This window comes from Peromyscus maniculatus, chromosome 14 (genome assembly GCF_049852395.1).
Source record: "Peromyscus maniculatus bairdii isolate BWxNUB_F1_BW_parent chromosome 14, HU_Pman_BW_mat_3.1, whole genome shotgun sequence".
Classification (NCBI taxonomy): Eukaryota; Metazoa; Chordata; class Mammalia; order Rodentia; family Cricetidae; genus Peromyscus; species Peromyscus maniculatus.
Genome location: NC_134865.1, coordinates 50,696,024 through 50,720,817, shown reverse-complemented (window position 1 = coordinate 50,720,817; position 24,794 = coordinate 50,696,024). Strand labels below are relative to the sequence as shown.

The 24,794-nt window shown below is 35.5% G+C and overlaps 1 protein-coding gene across 13 annotated transcripts in view; it reads right to left on the bottom strand.

Annotated features, from left to right (window-relative positions):
- The window catches only part of Gphn (gephyrin), a 400,632-nt gene that overhangs the window by 192,383 nt on the left and 183,455 nt on the right, over positions 1 to 24,794 (bottom strand). For 7 of the 13 annotated variants that reach the window (XM_076551612.1, XM_076551606.1, XM_076551614.1 and 4 more), the window contains 2 exons: positions 7,102 to 7,168; positions 3,043 to 3,315 (listed from right to left, as the gene is read on the bottom strand). In XM_076551612.1, the coding sequence (XP_076407727.1) occupies positions 3,043 to 3,315; positions 7,102 to 7,168 (340 nt within the window). Of the gene's footprint in view, positions 1 to 1,264; positions 1,373 to 3,042; positions 3,316 to 7,101; positions 7,169 to 24,794 lie in introns of all 13 variants that reach the window. The other 6 variants (XM_076551603.1, XM_076551605.1, XM_076551602.1 and 3 more) reach the window with 1 other exon arrangement.

Genomic DNA, 24,794 nt, shown 5'->3' with positions numbered 1-24,794 from the left:
ATATGTTTGTATCTGTTTGCAGATGTGTGCACTTGAGTTCAAGGACCTACAGGGACCAGAAGACTTAGATCCACCTGGAGCTGGAGTTAAAGGCTGTTGTGAATTATTTAACATTGGTGTCAGGAATCAAACCCAGGTTCTCTGAAAGGGCAGCATATGCCCTTAACCACTTATTCATTTGAGGGCTCCAGCCCTCAAATAACTTTTGAGGATCTAATCTGATATTCTTAGAATATAGTAACCAATAATCTTGGTTATAAATGCAGAATCTTGCAATGACTTTTATTTTAAAAGCTCAGAATGTTTTCTATAATGGTTATAATGGCACTATAAAATGTGATTACCAAAAGGAAGGCTTCAAATTTGGCACTGCTCAAAGACACTCACTAGTATTTAAACTAACCACAATTTAATTTTACTATGTGTCGTTTGACTAACTCAATTTTATTTTCAACCAGATATGTATTATGCAATGTAAGTGTTAAATTATACATTTGATAGTGTTATCTTCCAAAAGGTTATTATATACATACGTAATTCCTAAGTAAATCAAGTCAAATTTCATCTGATGAATTAGTTTTATTTTTCTTGTTTTGTTCCCTTTTATTTCATGTGCACAGAATGGATTGAAATGAATTTTTTTTATCTTATATCCATGGTCTAAATTATTGCTATTAAATGATTTATATTTAAGAATTTTAATTTTAAGTCTAACTTTCTTTGCTTTTCCTGAGTAAAAAGAAGTGATATGTATACTTAAGCACCTGTTTCTAAAGATTAATGATCATGAAAGTCACAGATTGAGCTCTCAGTGGTTGCCATGAGAACACAGAGAAGGAAAACAAAAAGAGATGCAAGTTCAGGAAAATAAAAAGCCATTGCAAATTAAATATTAGTTTGATTAAGCTTTCTAGGTGTTAAGACACAATGTAATCCTCCTAAAAGCTACCTTAATTAAGCTAGGCAATTTATTTACAGGTATTCAATAAAACTGCAAAACAAACAAAGAAAACCCAGACTTCTTGAGCTGAATTTCTTAAAAGTCAAGTGATGAAAGTTCACTGTTAAAAATGAGACTTTTAATGACTGTGGAGAAATTTAGGCACCAAAGATAAAAATTAATTCCTTGATGTGGTATGCTCAATATCCTTGAAGATCTTTCACAATAAAATAACTCATTTTCCATATGTTATAGCCCACCTCCACAAATAAAGGAAGTATGATATATATTTGCAAAATCATTATTCAAAACTCATTGTCTTACCCGTTTATCTGCACTGCCTGTTGCATGATGGGAATAACTGATGATACGAGGGATGGGCTGTCCATGATGTGCCATGAAAACAGCAGGACTGGTGTAGAATGGATGCTTCTAATGTATAACATATAACAATTATGAATACTGTGAGAGCAAAGCATGAAATTACATAAGCAAAATGACTAAAAGAAAAAAAATGATCACAAATGGAACAATGAAATGTCAAATTTTTCTAAATTCAAAGTGACAAAATCATCTTTGACTTTATACGTTGTATTTTCCTTTACAACCAAAAATTGATGCTGTAAAGGAACAACAATTAATTGTAATTAAAAGGACTAACCCTTTTAATTAAGGATAAAAAAGAATGAACACACAACGATTTAAAAAAAAAAAAAGAACCTATTTTATTAACTGGTTCCACTAAAAAATTAAACTTAGTACTTAATAGTATGGTTAGGATTTAATGGATTATTGAATGGTCTACAGACAGAATCTGGTAGTGTTCAATGAAGGATTACCTAATGGACCCAAGAAGGACTTCTAGTGATTCTAATCTGTTTATTTTCAATAAGAAATTCAGAACTAAGCCATATGAAAAGTCATCATAGACTTGAAAACTGCTATTGGCTGCATTTACTAATATATCTATAAAGCAGTATCATGAAAATATGTAAGGCTGAAAATGATGGTTTGATTAAATATTTTCAGGCCTCGATTTTTATCAAAGTTTTCACAGCACTATAACTTCTGATTATTGTTCACAACTATTGAAATTCAGTATTTCCCTAAATGCTAGCAAAATAGAACAAAATATTCATTCTCTTACACTGTTTTTTTAATCAAAGAATAAATACTTTTTAAAAATTAAGATTTTTTTCCTATAGTCATAGCAAAAATGTGATCTACAACTTATTTCATATAGCAATTAAATTTTAAACCTGTATTATATCAAACAATGAATGACTATCACTACTAAAAGTGATGTGCTACTTCCTAAAGTTATTAAAATAGAGCAGCTGGGTTTTAGTAGGCATAAATAATGATATAAATCATGTTCATTATGATGAACATGTGACAGTAAGATGACCAAATTTACTCAAACACTTTACAGTATTCTATTTATTTCTAGATCCATCTGAAAAAAATTTGTAAACTCTGGTGTTATCTTAATATTTAAATTATTTACTAAATTAAAAGGAAAATATATTCATTTCTTCTCTATACCACTAAGATAAATTGTGTTTGACAATAATTGAGTAAATATTTAGCTGGGGAAAATTCAAAACCCTCTTATAAACTTGTCTTTAAAAAAATTTTTTTTGTGGTACTACTTAGGGGTTCCCTATACCTTCACACCAGGCAAATTTTTTAAAATTACTCTTTTCCAACTAATTTCAAGAGTCATGTGAGGTCTTTTAACTTTTCTGTTTTTTAAAAAATCTGTGGAGTTTGGATGTTCTAAATACATAATCATTGTACATTATTAAATTATTAAAATGGTAACTTTAAAGAGTTCTTAAATATCATATTATTTATCACTATAGTGTACATAGGTAATTGGCATATCATTAGTGCCTTAGAGCACAAACTAACTTCAATGCTTACAAACAATCTGTACCAGGACAGAGAACACAATGACAAAACTTAATGGATATTCAAGTTCTGTTTTTAGGATGCTCTCAAGAAGTATTAAACTTATGGAAGGATGAAATGGAAAGAGGGGTGAAATGAGTAATTTCCCCATGGGTGTTTCAGAACTCTGTCTCTCTCCGCAGACTTACCTTTGCAGCAATAGCTGCTGCAGTTATATGTGATGAGGAACTATCTTCTGTTGAAGCTACACCACTGTCTTTCTTTTCCTCTTCCTCTTCTTCACACTGAACCCCTTTGTCTTCTGTCTGTTTATGGGGGCTAGTTGTAGGAGGCGGAGAAAGAGGAGGTGGTGGGGAAGGTAAATCTTCAAGTTCATCATGCACCTCCTTTACTTTTACAATGGCATCACGTAAAAGGTCAATGGCATGAGGTAGAGCTGGCAGTATGAACTGAAAGCATTCCTGCCCACAAAGACAAAAAAAGAATAGAAATTAGGTTTTTAGGAGACATAAAATGGTGGCAGTCAAATTGATTCTAATTTTGGAATTGTATTTCCATCCATCTCAAGAATGAGTCATATTTGACACATCTTTTTAATGTGAAATATGACCAATCACAGCATATGTTATTTTCCATATGTTAGAGGTTATGGTCCTTACATGAATCCTTAGATGAATGTACACTAAGCTTTTAAAGTACAATTTCGATACAACTTTGGATTTATTTATGCTTTATATAGAAAGGATACGGAAGGCAGGAGAGTTTTCAAAATATTTGCTAGTGCAAGGCTTGGATCTAACAAACCACATTAAGGACCACATTTTTTTTGTTGTTGTTCAGATTGGAAATTCTATTACCATAAAGCATACAAGTATAGTCATCACAAAACCACTGTGCAGTTAAGCAAAAACAGAAATAAAATTGTAAAAAGTTGTGAATAGAAGTCAATATAATATTTTCTTCATGCATCATTATTATCTATAACACATCCCCAGAAGACAATAGGCAAGGACTTATAACCAGAATACAGAGCTAATTATGTCTGAGGAAAAGATGGAAGTCTTTCTCTTTCACATTAAAACAACACTTTAATAAAGTCTAAGAGGTGAAGAAATACCTTAAAAAATTTAGGAGCATTAAAGGCATACCTTGAAGAATGACTAAACTTTTGATTCTCTTTGTAGGGCTCAATTGCTTACTGTTTAAACAGTATATTAAAGAATATAATTTTGATGAAACGCAGGTTTGATATTTTCCTTCAGCTTCTAGGAGGCTATATTCAGACATTAGAATGTCATGCATGATAAAAATGTCTTATTTGCTGGGATCTTTGACTACCAGATACCCTGAAAACTATGAATACCAAAGGCTGGTATTCCTCATTGGCAATGCTCTGCATGTATATTGCCATGTGTCTAGGACAGGATGGTAACATGTGCATGGTCCTAAGGAAGAAAAGATAATGAAAGCTCTTTGTTTCATAGGTAACTCTTATGTTCTGCCCTATGCACTTTTCCCTTCCTCATTTTAATCTATATCACCTTCCTGTGTAAATAATAACTATAACACCTTTCAGTGAGTTCCGTGAATTAGTATGTAGTTTTAGGAATCACTTCAAGTTGAAGTTGTCACTAGGGAAGCTCATCCTTTGGCATGTTCTAACTTTGCAGGTGGCTGAAGAAGATGACAACAAATAATTCATGCTTGAACTACATGATGTTCCTAGGGCCTGTGAACTGTCAGCACAACCTACACTGTTATGCTGTATCTCAGCTATACCTACATATTTACTTTCCTAACTCAGGAGCAGTGTTCAATATCATATGGTTACATATTCAGGAAAAAAAGCTATGAAAAACTGATCTATTGAAGACATAGATGCATGGGGCATATTGAAGTCATTCCTGGGATTTCAGGGTGTGTATTAAAGTAAAATATGTCAATGTCCACCCAAAGAACTTCTTCCTAGGGTTAGAAATTGAGTGGAATCATACATATCTGGATGCTTAAATTGGTTACATGAGTCCAAGAGGTAAGTGAACACTAGATAGCTACAGCAAAGCAAGATAGGCCTAGGCCAAGTTAAGATATATTCATCTTGCACCCTTTGAGGCATGAAGTGTCAACAATAACTGTCCAATCTGTCAACAAGTAAGTCAGAAACTATAGAAAGCCATGGGGAATATTCTGAAGAGGGAAAGTTCAACATATAACTGTCAAATTAAAATTGATGCTGGTAACTCCTGAGGATACAAATAGGTTTTAGGATTTTCATCTTTGGAGAATGACATGGGTACTTCAAACTTTTGTCTTCACATGGAGGGAAAAGGTATGAAGGGCTCTTATATGCCTTCATGAGTGTCTTATCACATTCAATATAGGAAGGCAGATGAATAAGGAAGGTTCCTACTAGTTGAGTTCACTTTTCAAGGAAAGGGGCACTTACACAAAGACACTCATAACTAAATGCTTTTCCTTACAAATGTACCCTTTCCCCCATGACACCTAAACTTTTTTTTTCTAATCTGACACAGTGGCCACAGCAATAATACAACTGTGGGTGCCCCAACAGGGGACACTTTCTAAGCAAGATGTTAAATATTATCTTTAAATTTTTTTTTTGTCAGAATTCCTGATGTTTGCTTTTGCCCTTACCACATCTGGATAAGTTAGATTTGACAATGAATGATACTATATTGCCTAAGTGGAAAGACATTCCACTAGCTCTTTATCTGTGTAACCATATCATATGAACAGGAATAGACTGAGTGGGTGGTGTTATGAAGCACCTAACCTATGGCCTGCAAGTTCTATGTGGTTGAGGATACCTATATGATATCTTCATATATAGCTAAACACAAAGCCAAAACGACCTGAAAACTTTTTTTAAGTGATTGTGTGGTTCTTGTACATGAATTTTTTAGATGACAAAGTCTTGTTGCAAAATAAAGGGTTAACCCAATACTACTAATGGTAATGTGAATCAGCATAGTGGTTGAACTTTATACCTCTTCAAAGATGTAAGAGACTCAAAACAAGATAGGTAATGCTCCATAAGACAAGTATAATAAAGGCCTGACTTTATTTTAATCCACTATCTTTGGACTTCATATTTTTTCAGTTGTACTATTTCTATATTTAGATATGTTGTAATATTGGCATTGTTATTACTATAGCAGTACTGATTATTCTTGGTCAAATATATTTGGAAAATGAATTAAGGCCTCCTTAAAGTGTAATAACAACATAAAATGATTGGCCAGCAAATGACTGGAAATTGTTTCAGCTAATTTCTGTTATACAGCATTGCATGGATATTAAGATTAAGATGGAAAATTAGTAAATTACAATAGTAAATTACAAATAAAATATAAAAATATATATAGTATCTTTAAAGAGTAGATTACTTGTTTCTCTAAATCTAACCATATTTCATGTTGCTGCTTGCAAATCAGGCATATTCTCATTGATAATATTGCTGTGTTAAGTGATATAATAAGTGTTAAAATATACATTTTTGAGGAATGTTAATTGTTTGGGAAAAAGCCTTAGCCAAAGCCCAGAACATACCATAATGCAGTATAGAATTAATTATCACACAGAAAGAGTCTAGCCTTGCCTTTAGCTACTAGAAGGGGAACTTCTAGGATACCAGACTGCCATGACTGAGAGTGTTCTTGTTTGTCAAAGGCCTTGGGCAACCAGATCTTCTAACAATGTAAACTACAATGCAGGTTTGGACATACTTTGGTATTGCTTTGCCTCTTAAAGATATTGGAGGCTAAAGGATAAGGACTAAAATTCAGCCATGTGGAGAGTATATGATGAGCTAGAATGAATAAACAAACAGAAACACAATAAACTTATCAGCTCAAGTTAGATTATCTGATTGTTGATATTCCATGTAATGTCACAATGGCAACAGAGTAACAAATTCCTGAGTACACAGGAAGAGGGCAACAGAAGCTGTGCATCTGATATGTTAACTGGACTCCAATGCACTTCTCTTGGCTCAATTTAATCTGTATTCTTTCCTTCCATAAACAATAACTGTAAGTGTTAGTGAGTTCTCTGATTCATCCTAATGAATTATAGAATTTGAGGGTGCTTATTGGGAATCTCTTGAACTCCTAATTAGTGTCAGCAGTGAACAGCTTTGTGCTATGTTCAGACTGGGGGCTGTCTGCTCTTACAGTTGGCTGGCTATAAGTCCATTCATTAAACCACATGATGTAAAGAATGCTTACCTGAGATCCTTTCTTGCTACCAGGTAGGTTAATTATCAGAGTTTTTCCCCTTATTCCACACACTGGTCTGAAAAGAAAGAGAAAGTGGACTGAATAATGAATTGCAACAAATATTCAACAAAGGCCAATCATACTGTTTTATATGAGAACATCTATTATAGGAGTAAAATGTGACAGTAAGAAATTATCAATTATTATACAAATAGAACATTCTGACTAATGTTTTATAATAATGTTTAGTACAGTGAATTTAAAAAATGGACTGAATATTGAATCAGAATAAACTAGCTATTTTAAAGTAATCTGACACTTATACAACTGCCTTTTTGTTTAATTTTAGCTTTTCAAATTGTAACGGTTCAAGGATACAGTGCATTAATATATATAATGTCGTAATAGTGATGCTCAAAAGTCTAAATTAGAAAGCATTCGCCGGGCGGTGGTGGAGCACGCCTTAAATCCCAGCATTCGGGGGAGGCAGAGCCAGGCGGATCTCTGTGAGTTCGAGGCCAGCCTGGGCTACCAAGTGAGTTCCAGGAAAGGCGCAAAGCTACACAGAGAAACCCTGTCTCGAAAAAAAAAAAAAAAAAAAAAAGAAAGCATTCAAGAGTTGAGTGAGGTTTAGATTTGTTTTTTAACTTTTCAACATGTGTAGAAAGTAAACAGGGATTTTTACAAATGAATTGCTGTGGGGGAAAAAGGCAAGAGAGCTTAGTCATAAACAGAATGATTGTTAGCTACAGGTATTTTAATATAGAAAGGTCTTTGAGAGATTCTCATCAATTTCTTTTTTAAAATTTTATTTTTGATATTATAATTTAATTATATACTTCTCCCTTCCCTTCCTTCCTTCTTGCCCTTCCCCCAGGCCCTTCTCCCAACTCCTTTTTAAATTCATGGTCCCTGTTTCACTGGCCAAGTTCAATTCCATGTTTAAATCAGCTGGCTAGAAACAAAACAAAAGGAGAAGGCACTAGAAAATTGAGTCAAGAATGGAAGGCCTGAGTGTAGTGATATATTGTGTACCCTAATAAACTTGCTTGGGGATTGGAGGATAGAGCCAGCCACTAGATTAGACACAGAAGTCAGGCAGTGGTGGCACACACCCTTAATCCTATCACTTAGGGTGCAGAGATCCATTTGGATCTCTGTGAGTTCAAGGCCACACTGGAAACAGAGCCAGGCAGTGGTGGCACACACCTTTAATCCCAGTACTGGGAAGCACACATGCCTTTAATCTCAGGAAGTGACGTCTGGGCAGATAAAGGTATATAAGGTGCAAGGAAACAGGAACTCACTCTATTTAGACTGAGGATTTCATAGAGGTAAGAACTAGTGGTTGGCTGTTTGGCTTTTCTAATCTTTCAGCTTTTACCCTGATAGCTGGCCCTGTTTTTTTTTTTTTTTTTTTTTTTGTTTGTTTTTTGTTTTTTATTAAAAGACCATCTAAGATTCAAACAACACCTGAGTTCTTTTTCTTTTAAAAGTTGTCTTTAAAATTGTTCTTTGACAATTTCATACATATATGGAGTATATTTTAATTATTATAAGAATTAGAATTCTGCTATCTCACTAACTGGCTGGATTTTGATGTGGTTACATTTTATTTTTATCTTTGAAAAAGAAATTATGCTATTTTAAAACATTTATAAGTCAGAATTTTTTGTCATGTAATTCTATTTTACAAATGTTCTTATGATGGAGCTTATTCTATGACACTGATTTTTAAAAAATAATCTATAATTGTCATATATTTTACTTTTCTTGTCTTACAATCTGAATGGGAAAACTTGTTAGCATTTACTTAAAGCCTTGCATATATTTGAAAATGTCTACTAATCATTCTTTATCTATTTCATTTTGGAATTCATTCTTTTATTAAACACTGTATTTCCTAAACTTTGCATTAGTTCTTTGGGATTTCTTACAATGTACATTGATCATAATACTTCCCAACACTTCCAAAATCCATTTCCCCACCTAACTTTGTGTCCTTTTAAAAGCAAACCAAAACAAAACTCTTCAAGGACATATTCTTAGATGTATGATCTTCCAATGGAGCATATACAACTTACTAGGGGATAAATTCTTGCGAGAAAAAGAAATCCTTTCTTTTTTTTCTTTTATTTATTTATTTTATTTTACAATACCATTCAGTTCTACATATTAGCCACAGGTTCCCCTATTCTCCCCCCTCCCACCCCCTCCCCTTATCCCCAGCCCACCCCCAGAAATCCTTTCTTAAGTTGCTACTGCTGCTGGTGAGGTAACAAAGACCTTTATTTCCAGCAGTGGGAGGCAGAGGCACAGGAGTATCTCTAAGTTCGAGGTGGGCCTGGCCTCAAAAGCATAAAATAAAGTATTACATCTTTAAGTGAGGGCATGAGTAAAAATGTTATAGGAGAAACAGACTTTAGTGGTTTTTAATGAAGGAAATATTCAACAGATGAAAAGGGTTTGGGAAAGAATGAAGGAAAGAGTAGTTTAAGTGTTTATGTGGGAAATATGAAGCAACACAGGAAAATGTTAGTTTGATACATCAGTAGTTTTCAATGTGTGGTCTCTGGACCAGCATTATATATGTTATTTGGGTACTTAGAAATGCAAATCTCCCAACTCTCTCTTCCATCTTCCCCTCTGCTGCTGATTTACTCTATAAGAAATGATGGGGATTGGATCCAGTAATTTGGATGTTTATAAGAGTGCTAGTTGATCTGGATGCTTGGAAAAATTTGAGAACAGTTGTAATAGTTTGTGTTTGAATTTTTATACTATTCTCTGTGCAATTCTGTATTAATTACTGAAACTCTCTAACAAGTTTTCAAAATTAATTTATTAAAAGGAGTAACATAATTTTTGAATTATAATACATCAAGTACTAGTTGAAAAAAATAAGAACCAAATAAGTACTTGGCCCATCTTCTTTCAAAAGGTACATTGGGCTTAGATACTGGAAGTCACACAATCACTATAAAGGACTAGAATACATTCTTAAAGCATTGGGGACCAATGATGGATTCTGCTCAGTATTACCAAGCACTACCATTTCAAGAACAATATTTAAAAATAAACTTAAAGTAGGTTTATAATAGTAAGGAAAGAAAGACCATATAATAGAATATATTAGACAAAAATTGATTTGATACATTTTGTTCACTTTCTGAAATGTTTATTTCCCAGCATCTAATAAGTATCATTTATTTTCCTTTTATATTTGTTTCCCTTTATATTCAACTTCGATTTTTTTTATCATGTTTTCACTTTCTTAAATTTCACAGAAGGTGATTTATAGGGAGATTTTTTATTATTAAATAATAATATGATGACAATTAGATTGAGCTAACAAGTAAGTAACACCTAATATTTATTTTTTGTTTCTTGACATGCACTTTACTCACATTCTCTTTGTGTCTTTCTTTTCTTCTGTCTCTCTGTCTCTCTCTCTGTGTGAGTGTCTGTGTGTGTGCACGCAAGTGTACTTGTGTACAGAGATCAGAGGACAACCTCACGTGTCATTTCTAAAAAATCTTCCACATTTTGTTGGACAGGGTAAGCAGGCTAAGCTGGCTGGCCAGCAAGCTTCAGGGACTGCCTGTCTCCACTCCCCACATTATGATTTCTGTCATTAAAAGTTTTGGCCACCATACTCATCTTATGTACATATTCTGAGGATCTGAAGTCAAGACTTGATGCTTTCCAGGAAATGCTTTACTGACTGGACTACCTCCCTACGCTTTACTTAATTTTCATATCACAGCAACAACAGCCCTATGGGTTAGTTTATTAGCATAATTTCTACTTTACAGATGAGACAACAAAGTTTTGTGGTTACTTAACCAAAGAAAAGTAAAACACAGCTAGAATTACTAAACTTCTACCCTAACCCCAACTCCAGGATTTTCTGCATGCAAGGCAAAAATATCTACTATTTAAGCTATATCCCAACTCCACAGCTGAGATTTACACTTTTTTTTTTTTTTTTTGGTTTTTCGAGAGAGGATTTCTCTGTGTAGCTTTGCGCCTTGAGATTTACACTTTTAAAAAGTAGAAATGAAAGAATATAAGGTGTAATGACAATATTGGTTTGTGGGAAATCAGTTCTTCTAGAAAACTTTTCATATGTATGTGTGGTATACAAGCCTATGTACCTGTGTAATTATATGAGTGTGGGTGCATGCATGTACAGTTGTATGTGGAGGCCCAAAGTTAAAATCATGTCACTTCCTTGATTGTTTTCCATTTTCATTATCGAGGCAGGGTCTCTTGCTAATAGTTTCATAAACTATATGCTTCTAATACACATACATGTATGGATATGATTAAATACATATATATATATTCATTCATCTCTTTATACCATGTACAAAAAGACATACCAGTGTGTGTGAGCACACGCAGGATTATAGCATAAAGTGTATTTCTTACTACTATGTACATCTTAAAAGTTTGCAATCTGATCATTAGGTGTTATATAGCATTGCCTTCTGACTATGACAGCCACAATTCCTCAACAGATCAGCTATGACTACTTGTAAGAAACCTTCAGGATTGGGCTTGTTGACTATTTTGATGTTCTCTAAGAGGAGGAGGGGGTGGAAAGGGTCATTAGACCTTTATCTGATCTCAGTCACTGTCCCTATATCTCTTAGCTATTTGTATATAATGATCTAACTCTAAGTGGCCTTGGGGCCTTGGAAGGTGCTAGAGTATACAGAACGTGGGAGGTTAGCTGAAAGGGGGAATCCAATTATGCCACTACAGGGAAGTCATTATCTACTGGTTCTAAGACTATTGATCATTATCAAATTTAGGTATGTGTATTCATAAAGCCCTGTTTTATCTTTTTCAATGTTTATACAAAGCGTTTTGCTTTGTACAATGTTGAGTAGAAATAGTTACAATAGGCCTTTTATTTCTAACCAAAGAATATTAGTAACATGTAATTGTTAACTACATTTGCACTATTAAAGAAAAATTCTAATCCTTGTTTGCTCAGAACCACTGAACATAAATGTGTATGGAATTTTATTAAATGCTTTTCTGGTAATTAGCTGTGAGATTCTCTCTAGTAATATCAGAAACTATGCTCGTCAAGTCTCACCAATATGTGAGCAGAACATGGATGAAACCAATGACATGCCAAATTGCATGAGAAAAAGACCATGAGGCCCCAAGCGTACACAAAGAACTACAGACAACTAAGTAAAGCTGTGAGTGGGGAGAGGTGGCTCTCTCCAGGTAAGAGCAAACCAATTGGCTGTCCAGTGCCAAATGGCCAGCCCTGCAAACATATATACAAGTAAATCATATGGACCCAATGGGTTATATTTGGGAACACACACATACACACACACACACATACACACACACAAATATTCATGCAATAACAATTGATAAAACATAAAGAGGGCTGGAGAGATGGCTCAGAGGTTAAGAGCACTGACTGCTCTTCGAGAGGTCCTGAGTTCATTTCCCAGCACCCACATGGTGGCTCACAACCATCTGTAATGAGATCTGGCGCCCTCTTCTATATATATAATAAGTAAATAAATCTTAAAAAAAAAAACACATAAAGATAAAGGCAAGCTGGTATGGAGTGGTATATGGGAGAGTTTGAAGGGAGAAAAGGAAAGGAAGAAATGTAACTAAAATACAATTTCAAAAATAAAAAAAGTGCTTTGCTGAATCAGTTGAGATAATTATAGGTTCCCCTTTCATTTCTATTAATATGGTGATTCAGGTTAATAAGTCATCCAATGATCATCTTTGTTTCATTTAAATCCATTTGGTCTTTATACATGTTTTCTTTTTTTATGTTAGTACTTTATTTGGGAAATACTTAGCTCATTTACTTTGTCATTTTTTAAGTTGAATATAATATGATAATAGAATTGAACTTAAGTTTTTCTTTATCAAATTTCCTTTTTTAGATTTAAAGAAAACACTACATAGACATTCTCTATATCTGCACCAATTTCCACTATCTTTAATGTCTCATATCAGAATCTTACATTTATAGCAATAATAAAAAAGTGTCATAGTTTACTCATATTTCCTTGTTATTTTACTTACAAATTTTTACTGTTTCAGTATCTCATTAGATTATTAAATAACTTTTTTATTTCATATCTATAATGCTTCTCTTGGCAGTGACAGTTTCTCAGACTTCCCTTAGGTTTATTTTTTTTTTAATCTTGATAGTTGTGAATATCTGGACAGATTTGTGTAGTGAGTTTCTGGTATTTTCTCAAGTTATAACTACTCTTAGAATTTTGAGGAAAAGCCATAGAAATGCTACTTCTATTGCATCATATGAAAAGTATGTGCTCTCTATATAATTTGTTTGTTCACATTATCTTGACTGCCTAGCTTAAGTACCTGTAACTTACCCCCACAGTAAGATATTCTACACCCCTGTTCCCCCAGTACTTTTTAGAGGGAGCCAGTGTAAGCAGCTGATGACTAACTGAGGAGTAGGGAATTCTGTCCTCTTCTTTTTAAAGCTAGAAAATTCTTGGAGGTTTTAATGGAGATTTGTCCCTTGTCCTCTACTCATTATTTAGTTCAAACATTTATTTACATCACTGTGGACTCAAAGGAGATCTTATATTTCGCATAATAATAAAGTATTACTGATTTTATTATTTACTTTTTTTCATCTTTGACTTTTAGGAGACATATCAGTTGGCTTCAATGGTCTTCTTGGTCTATATACAAATCTGTTATTTTTTTACTTATCAAATAAAAGTGTGTATATGTAGCTGCTTTCACCTTTTCTTTTTCAGGATCCACTCATATTTAGTTATTTAAAGAAGGCTGCATAACACCCCACACCTCTGCCTAGTCCCACTGTCTCAACCCGTGTGCCAGGGAAACTCTAGGCTTCTGCCAGGATCAGCCCTGCTTGCAACCAATCATGGGTCCCTTCACCTTCTCCACCCCACTTCATATCCTTGACTGGAGTTTTCCTTCTAGGGGAAGATATGTCTGAGTGTTTAAATTTGACTTTATCATGGACTATCTTGTTTTCTCAATCTGTGCCGATTAAAAGTTTTGCTGGGTTATAGTAGTCGTCTTGGTCTCTTTGAGTCTGCAGGACATCTCTCCAGGCCCTTCTAGCTTTTAGAGTCTCCAATGAGAAGTCCAGCATTATTCAGATAGGTCGGTCTTTATATGTCACTTGGACTTTTTCCCTTGAAGATTTTAATATTCTTTCTTTGTTCTGTATGTTTAGTGTTTTGATTATTGTGTGGTGAGTGGACTTTCCTTTCTGGTCCGATATATTTGGTGTTTTGTATGCTTTTTGTATCTTTATAGGCATCTCCTTCTTTAGGTTGTGAAAATTCCCTTGTATGATTTTGTGGAAAATGTTTTCTGTGCCTTTGGGATTCTTCTCCTTCTATTCCTATTATTCTTATGTTTGGTCTTTTCACAGTGTCCCAGATTTGCTGGATGTTTTGTCAGGAATTTTTTGGATTTAACATTTTCTTTGACCCAAGTATCTATTTCTTCTATTGTATCTTCAACACCTGAGATTCTCCTTCTACCTGGCTATTGTCACCACCAGAGCCTACTACAGCAAGTCTGGAATATTCCAACACAAACTATGCATCCAACAAAGACAAACCCAGATGCCTAGATACCAGCTCTATACGTTACAAACTCAGAACTAACAAAGGAAGGCCACAGGTGGCCCAGATCTCACTGCAAGAATACCAACAATATGAAACACAGCAAAAAAAAAAAAAAAACCAAAAAACCAAAAAAACCAACCGAGTAAAGAGGAAGCCCACAGAATCTTTGCTAGCTATATACTGATAGGGTTTAATCTTCAGAATATGCAAAGAATGAAAAAACAAAGAGTAAAAAACAAAATAAATGATCCATTCAACAAATGGGCTTGTGACCTATATAGAGAATTCTCAAAAGAAGAAAAACATGGTTGTCGCAGGAATCTTAACAGGTCTTATTAATAAAAACAAACCCGAAGCCAGATATTGGAATGAATGCAGAACAAACCTCGCCATTCCTCAGCTGACCCTGTTTCCTCAGACTGGAAGCCTCTGTGTCCTCATCTGAATACATCTCAGCTGAACTGCTTCTCAAAAGCCTGAAAGCTTAACCAGCTTTAGTTCCTTGTCCTCATGCCTTAAATACCTTTCTGCCTCTTGCCATTACTTCCTAGGATTAAAGGCATGAGTCACCATGCTTGGCTGGTTCAGTGTGGCCTTGAACTCACAGCGATCCAGGGGGATCTCTGCCTCTGGAATGCTAGGATTAAAGGCATGTGCTACCACTGCCTAACCTCTATGTTTAATATTGTGGCTGTTCTGTTCTCTGACCCCAGATAAGTATACTAGAGTGCACAATATTTTGGGGAACACAATACCACCACACATGGCTAAGAAATATCTCGAAATGTGTTTATCATCCCTAGCAATTATTGGAGGCTCCTGGCTCCAAATCTTCAGATGTGAGTACATAGGCTGTAGTAACCACAGAAACCAGTAAAGTAAAACAGGACTATTACCGGGATAGGGGGAGTGGGGTACTAAAAAGAGGGGAATATCAAGGTAAAAGTGATCTGATCAGAGAAAGGAGAAAACAGGGGCTTCTTGGGCAGGGTGGGGGGTGGGGAGAGGAAGGCAAATACAGTAGATAGGATGAGGGTAGTAATAGGATACAAGTGATCTGATGGGGAAATGGGAAAAGGGGGCTCCTTGGGAAGAGGGTGGAAGATAAATATAGGAGAAGAGAGGTGGGCAAAATCACAATAAGGATGTCTGAAAAAAGCCACAAGAAGCCGGGCAGTGGTGGTGCATGCCTTTAATCCCAGCACTTGGGAGGCAGAGGCAGGCGGATCTCTGTGAGTTCGAGGCCAGCCTGGACTACAGAGTTCCAAGAAAGGCACAAAGCTACACAGAGAAACCCTGTCTTGAAAAATCAAAAAAACAAAAACAAAAAACAAAAAACAAACAAACAAACAAACAAAAAGCCACAAGAATCTTATTAACTACTTATTAAAAAAAACTATAATGCACATAATTCAATTCAGTATACATACACAGACACACAGACACAGACCCCACACACAGATGACCCCGCTCCTCCAGTTTTGGTTTTTGTTTGTTTTGTTCTTCAAGACAGGGTTTCTCTGTGTAGCCCTATCCTGGAACTCGCTCTGTAGACAAGGCTGGCCTTGAACTCAGAGATCTACTCGCCTCTGCCTCTCAAGTTCTGGTATTAAAGGCATGCACCACCCCACCTGGCCACACACATAGTTTTAATGAAATTTTCTCAACTAGGCCGATGGTGTTTCCTCCAAGAGTCAAAAACCTCAATCCCAGACAGGAGTGGCCCTCTTTTGAGTGGGTTTGGGCTAAGGGACTTCCCCATGCATACAGCCTATTGATGCTGCCCTTCATTTCCCCCTAGTAAGTTCCTATTATTTAACATACCATGCACTTCAGAAATAAGGCCCAGAGACCCCTAGCTGGAACTGCGTTGAATCCTCCCAACCCCCGCAACTGAGGACTAGCTTTCATGATACCAGAGGCACCATGCAAGCTTACAAATGAGAAAGGCAATCTTAACCAGTCCTACCCAGCTATGACTCCTATGAACCACACCAATAACCACAATGACACAATAACCTCATGGGTGCAATAGCGACACACATGCCCTTGGGGTAACCAACAAACAGCTTTCTAGATATATTTAAAACCAGCTCAACAAAAGGGAGACTAGGCCTGTTACCAGAAACCGGGCTCTAGCCTCAGTGCTAGTGAAATCATGTCACTGGAAGAGAATCTACAACCAATAATTTTCTAACAACAATCTATAAATATTTGTCCTTAGTTGCATAGATAATGGTAGTCCTCACCCTTCATCAAGGAAACTTCTTTTTGAAAGAGATGGAGACCATTACAGAAAACCACAACAAATCAAAACCCAGCATTGTGGAGCCCAGTCCCAAAGGATAAATCTATACTACACTCCCACAACTAAAGGTCAGGGAACACTGTCAAAGAGGATGTGGAAAAACTGTTATGAGCCAGAGGACCAAGAAATTTTCTGTGAGTGTAGATCCTTGTAATATCAGAAGGTATACCCATAAAGTCTCACCAACATAACAATCCAAATGTAAGCTTACCTATGATGACACTAATGAACATGCCAAGTAGGACTGGAAAAAAAAAGCCATGAAGCCTCAACCCTACAAATAACTGACTACAGGTAACTAAATAAAGCCAGAGAGGGACAAGTAGTCTTCCCCAGGGAAGAGCACACTAGTTGGTTGTCCAGTGCAAAACAGTCAGCCCTGAAACTTCACATACGAGCAGCCCTATATGTACTAGTATTTAGGAATGTATATGTATATACAAATATATGTATGTGTGCAGTAACAATTAGTGAAAAAAGAGGTCATAAATTTGAAGGTATGCAGGGAAGGGTATATGTGAAGGTTTGGAGAGAGGAAAGGGGAAAGATAAAACTATAATAAATTACAACTTTTTTAAAGTTAGGACCCTTCCCCTCCTTCTACTTGGTTTTCATTTATTGGAAAAAGCATTTAGATAGAACCTGCATTCCTTTCTTAGCTCTGTTAATTTGTGTATCTGGTAATCTGTGTATATTAAAATTCTTTGTGATGTAAAGTTATGAGTTTTGACACATATCTAATGCCATATTTTTACCTCTATTAATATTGAGGCAGGGTAGAAAGACAAGAGAAATTGTAGACATAAGAAGAGAGAGAGGAACCTGTCAATTTAGACACTGGTTAAAGTCCCACTAGCTGAGAATCAAGAATCACTGCACAATATCCATCTATGTTAAAGGCTGATATAGAGTTAATATTCCTTTCACAGATACTTTATGTTAGAATATTAATAACCATGGCATAAGGCCTGAATGTATATGAGTTTTGCTTGGGCCTCATTTCTATCCTCAGACATTACATAAGAACCCCAAACCACATAGAGTAGAGATATCCTACATCCCTTGTGGGCTAGATGTCTACTTTTTTATAATAATCCCACCAGGTGGCCTTTCAGAGCCACCCAGTAATAAGGCAGTAACTTCAAACCCACCAAAATTTTATATATAACTATTATAAAAACAACCACCTGTGCTGTTCCCATAAGAAGACCATACCCATCCTCGGATATGTCTTAAATTCTTCTGACTACATTTCTTATACTCCTTACACTTATGCCTATAATAAAATAGCCATAGTAAAACTGCAACTCAACTTCATCAACTGGTTAGTCTTGAAATTATTTTCAGTGCTAAAGCCATGATTCCTGGTTTTGCCAGAGGTCTCCAAGCCTCTGGGCTTCCTTAGGCTGCTGAAAGTGACAGTGGGAGGTAGGCATTCTTGCCGTGTAACCCCAAACGGTGGCAGCATCATAAAACATCCCTTCTCTAAAAGTCAGCTCTGAATAACCCATTCATCTATTTTCCTCTTCCACTAGACCCCTAGAAAACATTGATCATTTTATTATTCTTAGAGTTTTACCATTTCCAGCATTTATAAAATCAAAACTGAATGTATGTATATATCCTTGTCAAACTGGCAGCTTTCAATTAGCAGTATGCTTTTAAGCATCCCCCATCTTATTGTGACTTGACTGCTCATTTTTTATTTCTGAGTAATACTCTAATATATGGATGCCCCATGGTTAGCTTATCTTCAGGTACTGAAGTATGTTTTAGTTGATTTTAGGTTTAAGCTATTATTAATAAAACTGTTATAAGCATCAATATGCAGATTGTAAAGGAACAGGTTTTGAAATTGATGGGTAAATACCCAGGATTTCCTGGTATAATTCAGATAAATGACATCTTTGTGTATGAAATACAATTAGAAAGTAAAACAAGGATATATAATTCAGCAACATGACCACTTAACTGAAACAAGAGGGTATTGATGGAACACTCTACTGTGCAGAATAACATACATTCTAATCCAAGAAATATGGTGCAGTCACCAAGAAAGATCCTACATTGGACCACAATGATTTTGAAAGACTTGTGTGTTCTCTTTTACTATGGTGAAATCAACTTACAAGTTAAAAGCAGAAAGACATAGGAAAATTTCTATATACTTGGAAAACTAATTGACAAATTTAAGAATAACCCATAAATCAAAGAATAAGGAAAGAAAAACATTCAAACAAATGAAAACACAAAAACAAAATAACAGACTAATGGATGTTTTTCATGCTTACGTTAGAAATCTCTCAAATAAATATAAACTTCCACTTCAAGAATACAAATGGAGAACAAAGCAAGCCCAAACCAAGAAGGAAGGAAATAGTAAATATAAAATCAAAATAAAATCCAGTAAGATTTAAAACATAAAAATAATAGAGAAAACTTAAAAACAAATTTGGTTCTTTAAAACCATCAAACTGAAAAAGTTTAAGCAAGACTGAAAAACAGAAACTACCAATATCAAGAGTATACGCAGATGCCGGCGCGATGGCTCAGAGGGTAACAAACATGAGGACCTGAGTCCAAAGCCCAACAACCTAAAAAAAAAAAAAAAAAAAAAAAAAAAAAGTCTGGCATGGGGCATGCCCTGTGTAATTGCACTGTTAGGGGGACTGAGATAGACAGAACTTCGGGGCTTGCTAGCTAGCCACCCAGTCTTGCCTCCTTGACATGTTCCAGGCCAGTGACAGATCATGCCTCCTAAAAAAAGATAAACAATGCCTGAGGATTGACAATCAGGTTATCATTTGGCTTTCACATTCACATGCACACATGAACATGAACATACACTCACACAAATCAGGATATTAGTAATGACTTTTAAGACAAAATAAAGAATACTCCATATGTATAAATTAGACAACTCAAATGAATTGGACAAATTTCTGTAAAGTACAAAATGTAATGACAAGAAATAAAGGTATACATTTCAAAGAATTTCAAGAAAGTATATGTCCTGGCTAGTTTATTTTCAACTGCAGAAGTTAGTTTATTTGGGAAGAGGACTATCCACTGAGAAAATACCTCTAGGCAAATCTATGTTGCAATTTCTTAGTGACTGATGTAGGAGGGCCAAGCCCATTGTGGGCAGTGCAACCCCTGGGCAGGTGGTCCTGGATTCTATAAGAAAGCAGGCTGAGTAAGTTTTTGGGAGTGACCCAATAAGCCGTACTCCTCTATGGCCTCCGTATCAGTTTCTGCCTTGAGTTTCTGTTCTGATTTCCTTCAGCAATGAAGTCTGCCCTGAGAGTTGTAAGGCGTAATGAACCTTTGTTTCCTACTTGCTTTAGTTCATGGTATTTTATCATAGCAATAGAAACCTTAACTAAGATAGTATGATTCCATGACAGTTAAAAACATACGGGGGCTGGAGAGACAGATAATTCAGTGGTTAAGAGCACTTACTGCTCTTTTGGACAACCCAAACTCAGTTCCCAGCACCCATGTCAGGTTTAAAAAATTTAGCATATACTTTACATAAAGTCATGCAGGTAATTGAAAAGGCAAGAATATCTCAGAATTCAGTTTAGAAAGTAGCATTAACTTGACACGAAAAACAGATAAAGACTACAAAAATGAAAACCATATATAAGTATTTTTATGAATACAGATCTACCAATCTTTATTGTATGTAATTTGATCACATTTTCCCCAGTATCCTCCCCTTCCAACTGAACCCCTTCTTCTTACCAAATCATCTATTCTACTTTCAGGTCTTTTTCTGGAGGAGGAAGAAGAAAGGCTGCTTTTCTGCATTTAAGTAATTGCTATCATAAGCATGTATAGGGATGTTATTTACTTAAGTAGAGGAAACTTATGAATGGCCGCACCACTAAGAACTATGAGTCTCCCTCTACCAACAACCATTAATTGCTTCTAATCCCTCAGGCAGTGGTGGGAACTCATGAAACCATTCCCATCGATGATGGAACTATAACCCCTTTCTGCATGCCACAGGTCTGGTGTGCTTTAACATTTTTCGTTTTAATTTTTTCTTATTTATTTTTGAATTTCCCTTAGAACATTCTAATTTTTGTATTTTGTTGTTGGGTTGAATATTCTACTGATAGGCATTAGATCTAGTTAGTCTGCTGTGTTTTGAATTTCTATGTTTCGTTGTTATATTTGTCTGGTTGTTCTTTCCATTACTGAATGTGCGATAAGAATTCCTGACTAGTTTTGCAGAAATATCCCTTCAAGTTTTTCAGTTTTTATTAATTTATTTGGATGGTCAATTATTAACTGCATAATAAAATTTTGATTTGGTTTTCTTAGATTTTATTTTTAATTATGCATCCATGGAGGCAAGGAGAGGGTGTCAGATCTCCTGGAGCTGGAGTTACAAGCAGTTGTAAGCTAGCTGGCACTGGCACTGAGAACTAAATTCAGGTACTCTGAAGGAGCAGCAGTTATTCTTAACCACAGAGCCATCTTTCCAGCTTCCTAAGGTCTTTAGTCTGTCACAGAATCATGCTACATATAAATTTTCAGTAACATATACCATTGTTTCTTGTAAACATTTCTGGATGTATGTATATGTATTTTTATGTGTGCTCAGGTGCACTGTGTGTGTATGTGTGTGTGTGTGTGTGTGTGTGTGTGTGTACACATGCAAGCATGCAAATACGTATGTATGAATGCTGAGAATCAAACTAAGGGCCATGTGCCTTCTAGGGGTCCTCCTATTGAGCTATGCCTACAGTTAATTGACCATTCCCATTCTTTTACTTTCAATTTATTCTTGGCTCTCCATCTAAAGTGAGTCTCACGGAGACAGCAAATAGATGAACTAGCTTTTAAAAATCCATTTTGCCAGCCGGGCGGTGGTGGCGCACGCCTTTAATCCCAGCACTCGGGAGGCAGAGGCAGGCAGATCTCTGTGAGTTCGAGGCCAGCCTGGACTACCAAGTGAGTCCCAGGAAAGGCGCAAAGCTACACAGAGAAACCCTATCTTGAAAAACCAAAAAAAAAAAAAAAAAAAAAAAATCAAAAATCCATTTTGCCATATTACTAGGGGAATTTAATTTCATTATATTTTAAGAGTAAAGGAAGGTCATGTACCACTTTAAGAGTTTACCATATCCTTTATCCTTAAAAAGTAAAAACAAACAAACAAAAACCAACGTCAGTATTATTGTCTTCTTTAGTATTTAAAATCCATTCTTACCCTCTTTTCTGTATGTTCTACAACCATTTTCTATGTGGTTACTATGGGAATTCTATTCAATATCCTAAAAATATGTTATAATATGTTTATATAACCTTACATTCAATAGCATGCAGACATTCTGGCCCAATCTTCAGCTATGGATTTTATAAATTACATCTTAATAAACTACATGCCCCAATAGAATTAATATTTTATAAATATCTAAGAAGTTGTTGTACACAATCCTTATCCTTGCTCTCCATAGGTAAGCTGTTTTTCTAGTCGCCCCCCCCCACTCCCCGATTTCAGAAGTTTTTCAGCTTTGATGCTTTTTAGTGTGTGTGTTGGGGTGGAGTGGGAAGGGTGAGCCTAGATGACTGGGTTCAGAATGGCTTGCAGTGACTCTCCAGCAATTTATCAGTTCCACTCCCTGCTTTTTTAGCCTTTTGATTTTAAGAAAAGGCTATTTCACTGAAAAGTCCGGTGTGGTGGTTCACACCTATAATCCCAGCATTTGGAGGGCAGAAGAAGCAGGAGGACCAGGAGCTCAAAGCTAACCTAGGTTATATGCTACCTTGTCTCAAAAAAAAAAAAAAAATCTTACTGAGGTCATCAGCTTTCAGTATCTTCCTCTTCTTTTACTTAGGACACTTAGATTACAATGCATTTAGTGTAAGGTTCTCAGTGCTTAGCCTATTGGGAATTTACTGAACTTGTTGAATTTGCGGATTCATGTTTTATCAACTTAACATCCATTCCTACTTCCATCTCCCTTTTCCTTCTAGAACTCACATAACATCTGCTGAATGCTGTTCCATAGGTACTCACCTTCCAGTCTGTTTTTGTTCCTGTCCCTCAGAATTATCAAGGTCAATAATATTGTTTATGTCTGCTCAAAACTACTTCTGAATCTCTAAACTTAAATTTTTAGCTCAGAAATGGCACTTTCCAATTTCATAGTTTATTCTCGGCTTTAAAAAAATTTTCTATGTTGTCATGACACTTTACTTTTGGTCATATATTGCTTCCTTTTGATCACATTTTGTAAATATTTTTCATTAGTTCTTTGGTTATCTTTATTTTGTTTTAAAAAGCCTTTTCTAGTAAGTTCACCATTTGGTCTTTATCATAAATATTTTGTCAATTGCTTATTTTATTTGAATGAGCCACAGTTTTATCTTCATTGTCTTATGCTTGTTTATTAAAAACTGAAGACCTAAATGTTACAATGTGTTAATTGTAGAAAAAAGCCTTTCCACCAAGATTGTTATCTAAAAAAATAGGCAGTTTCTATGTTGAAGGACAGCCTAAGGTGTAAGCAAGGCTTCTTCAGGTCTTCTCTGAGCTTGCATTTTCCTATGGGTTTACACGGTGATTTCACAAAGAAGGCATGTATACGTATGGTTGCTTTTGAAAATTCCAATACTAAAACAACTGCCAAAAAGGCAATAACAGGAAAACATAGGCACTGTGTTTACAAATCTCTTGAGGGCATAACGGCCAATGTGAGCTGTGACACTGGAAGTCAATGTTCGCACCTATACTCCTCCTATCTAAAGCAGTAATCACAAGAAGTGTATAGAAGCCCAAATATGTGGAGGCTTATGTCCTTACTGCCTACTTCTACAACTTTTTCTATGACGCAGTTGACCAAAATTAGCCATGACTTTTATCAGTTGAAACTTACCCTGACAGCTGTAAACTTTTGAAAAGGCTTATCAATTACAAACAGTTACATCAGAGTCTGCTACCTTTTGTTTCTTCTATACTGCTTCTTATAAGGCAAGTATATCTGGTTTCAATAAAGAGAAAACTAAAGCTCTTCAAGATGGTAGTACTATTAATGTGAATTAATTAAAACGACACATGCTACTTTAATATTACAAAAGTAATATTGATGCAACTTGATTCATTGATATAATGCAAGTTTAGTTCATTTTATTCCTTTGGCATTTTATTTGTTTTCTGTTTTTTGAGACAGGGTTTTTCTGTATAGCCCTGGCTATCCTGGACCTCACTCTGTAGTCCATGCTGATCTTGAACTCACAAGTATCAGCATGCCTCTGCCTCCTGAGTGCTGGGATTAAAGGTGTGTGCCCTCAAAAACAAAACAAAACAAAACAAAACAAAACAAAACAAAACAAGTCCCAACTGTGAAGAAAAGAGTCAGCCATTTTTTGGACTAGTGGAAATGGAAAAGGACTCCCTACTGTTCGAAAAGCTGAGGTGGGAAGAATATCTTCTCCTTAAATCTTTTGCTCCTTTGTCCCAAGGGTGTTACAGTTGTAAAGAAATACATAAAAACAAAGAGAATTAACACTATGTAAGAAATCCACTTTTCTTTCACATAGGTTTCAGTGGGAATGAGGGTCCTGGAAATTGGAGAGTGTGGAAAAACTCCTGGAGCACAGACAACAGAGAGTGTGTAATGTTTAATAATATGTATGTACTACAAAATATCTGGGCTCAACTGTGAGCTGTGAATATATGCATATATATTCACACATATGTACAGGGCTTGAAGAAGTATATGACAGACTTAAAA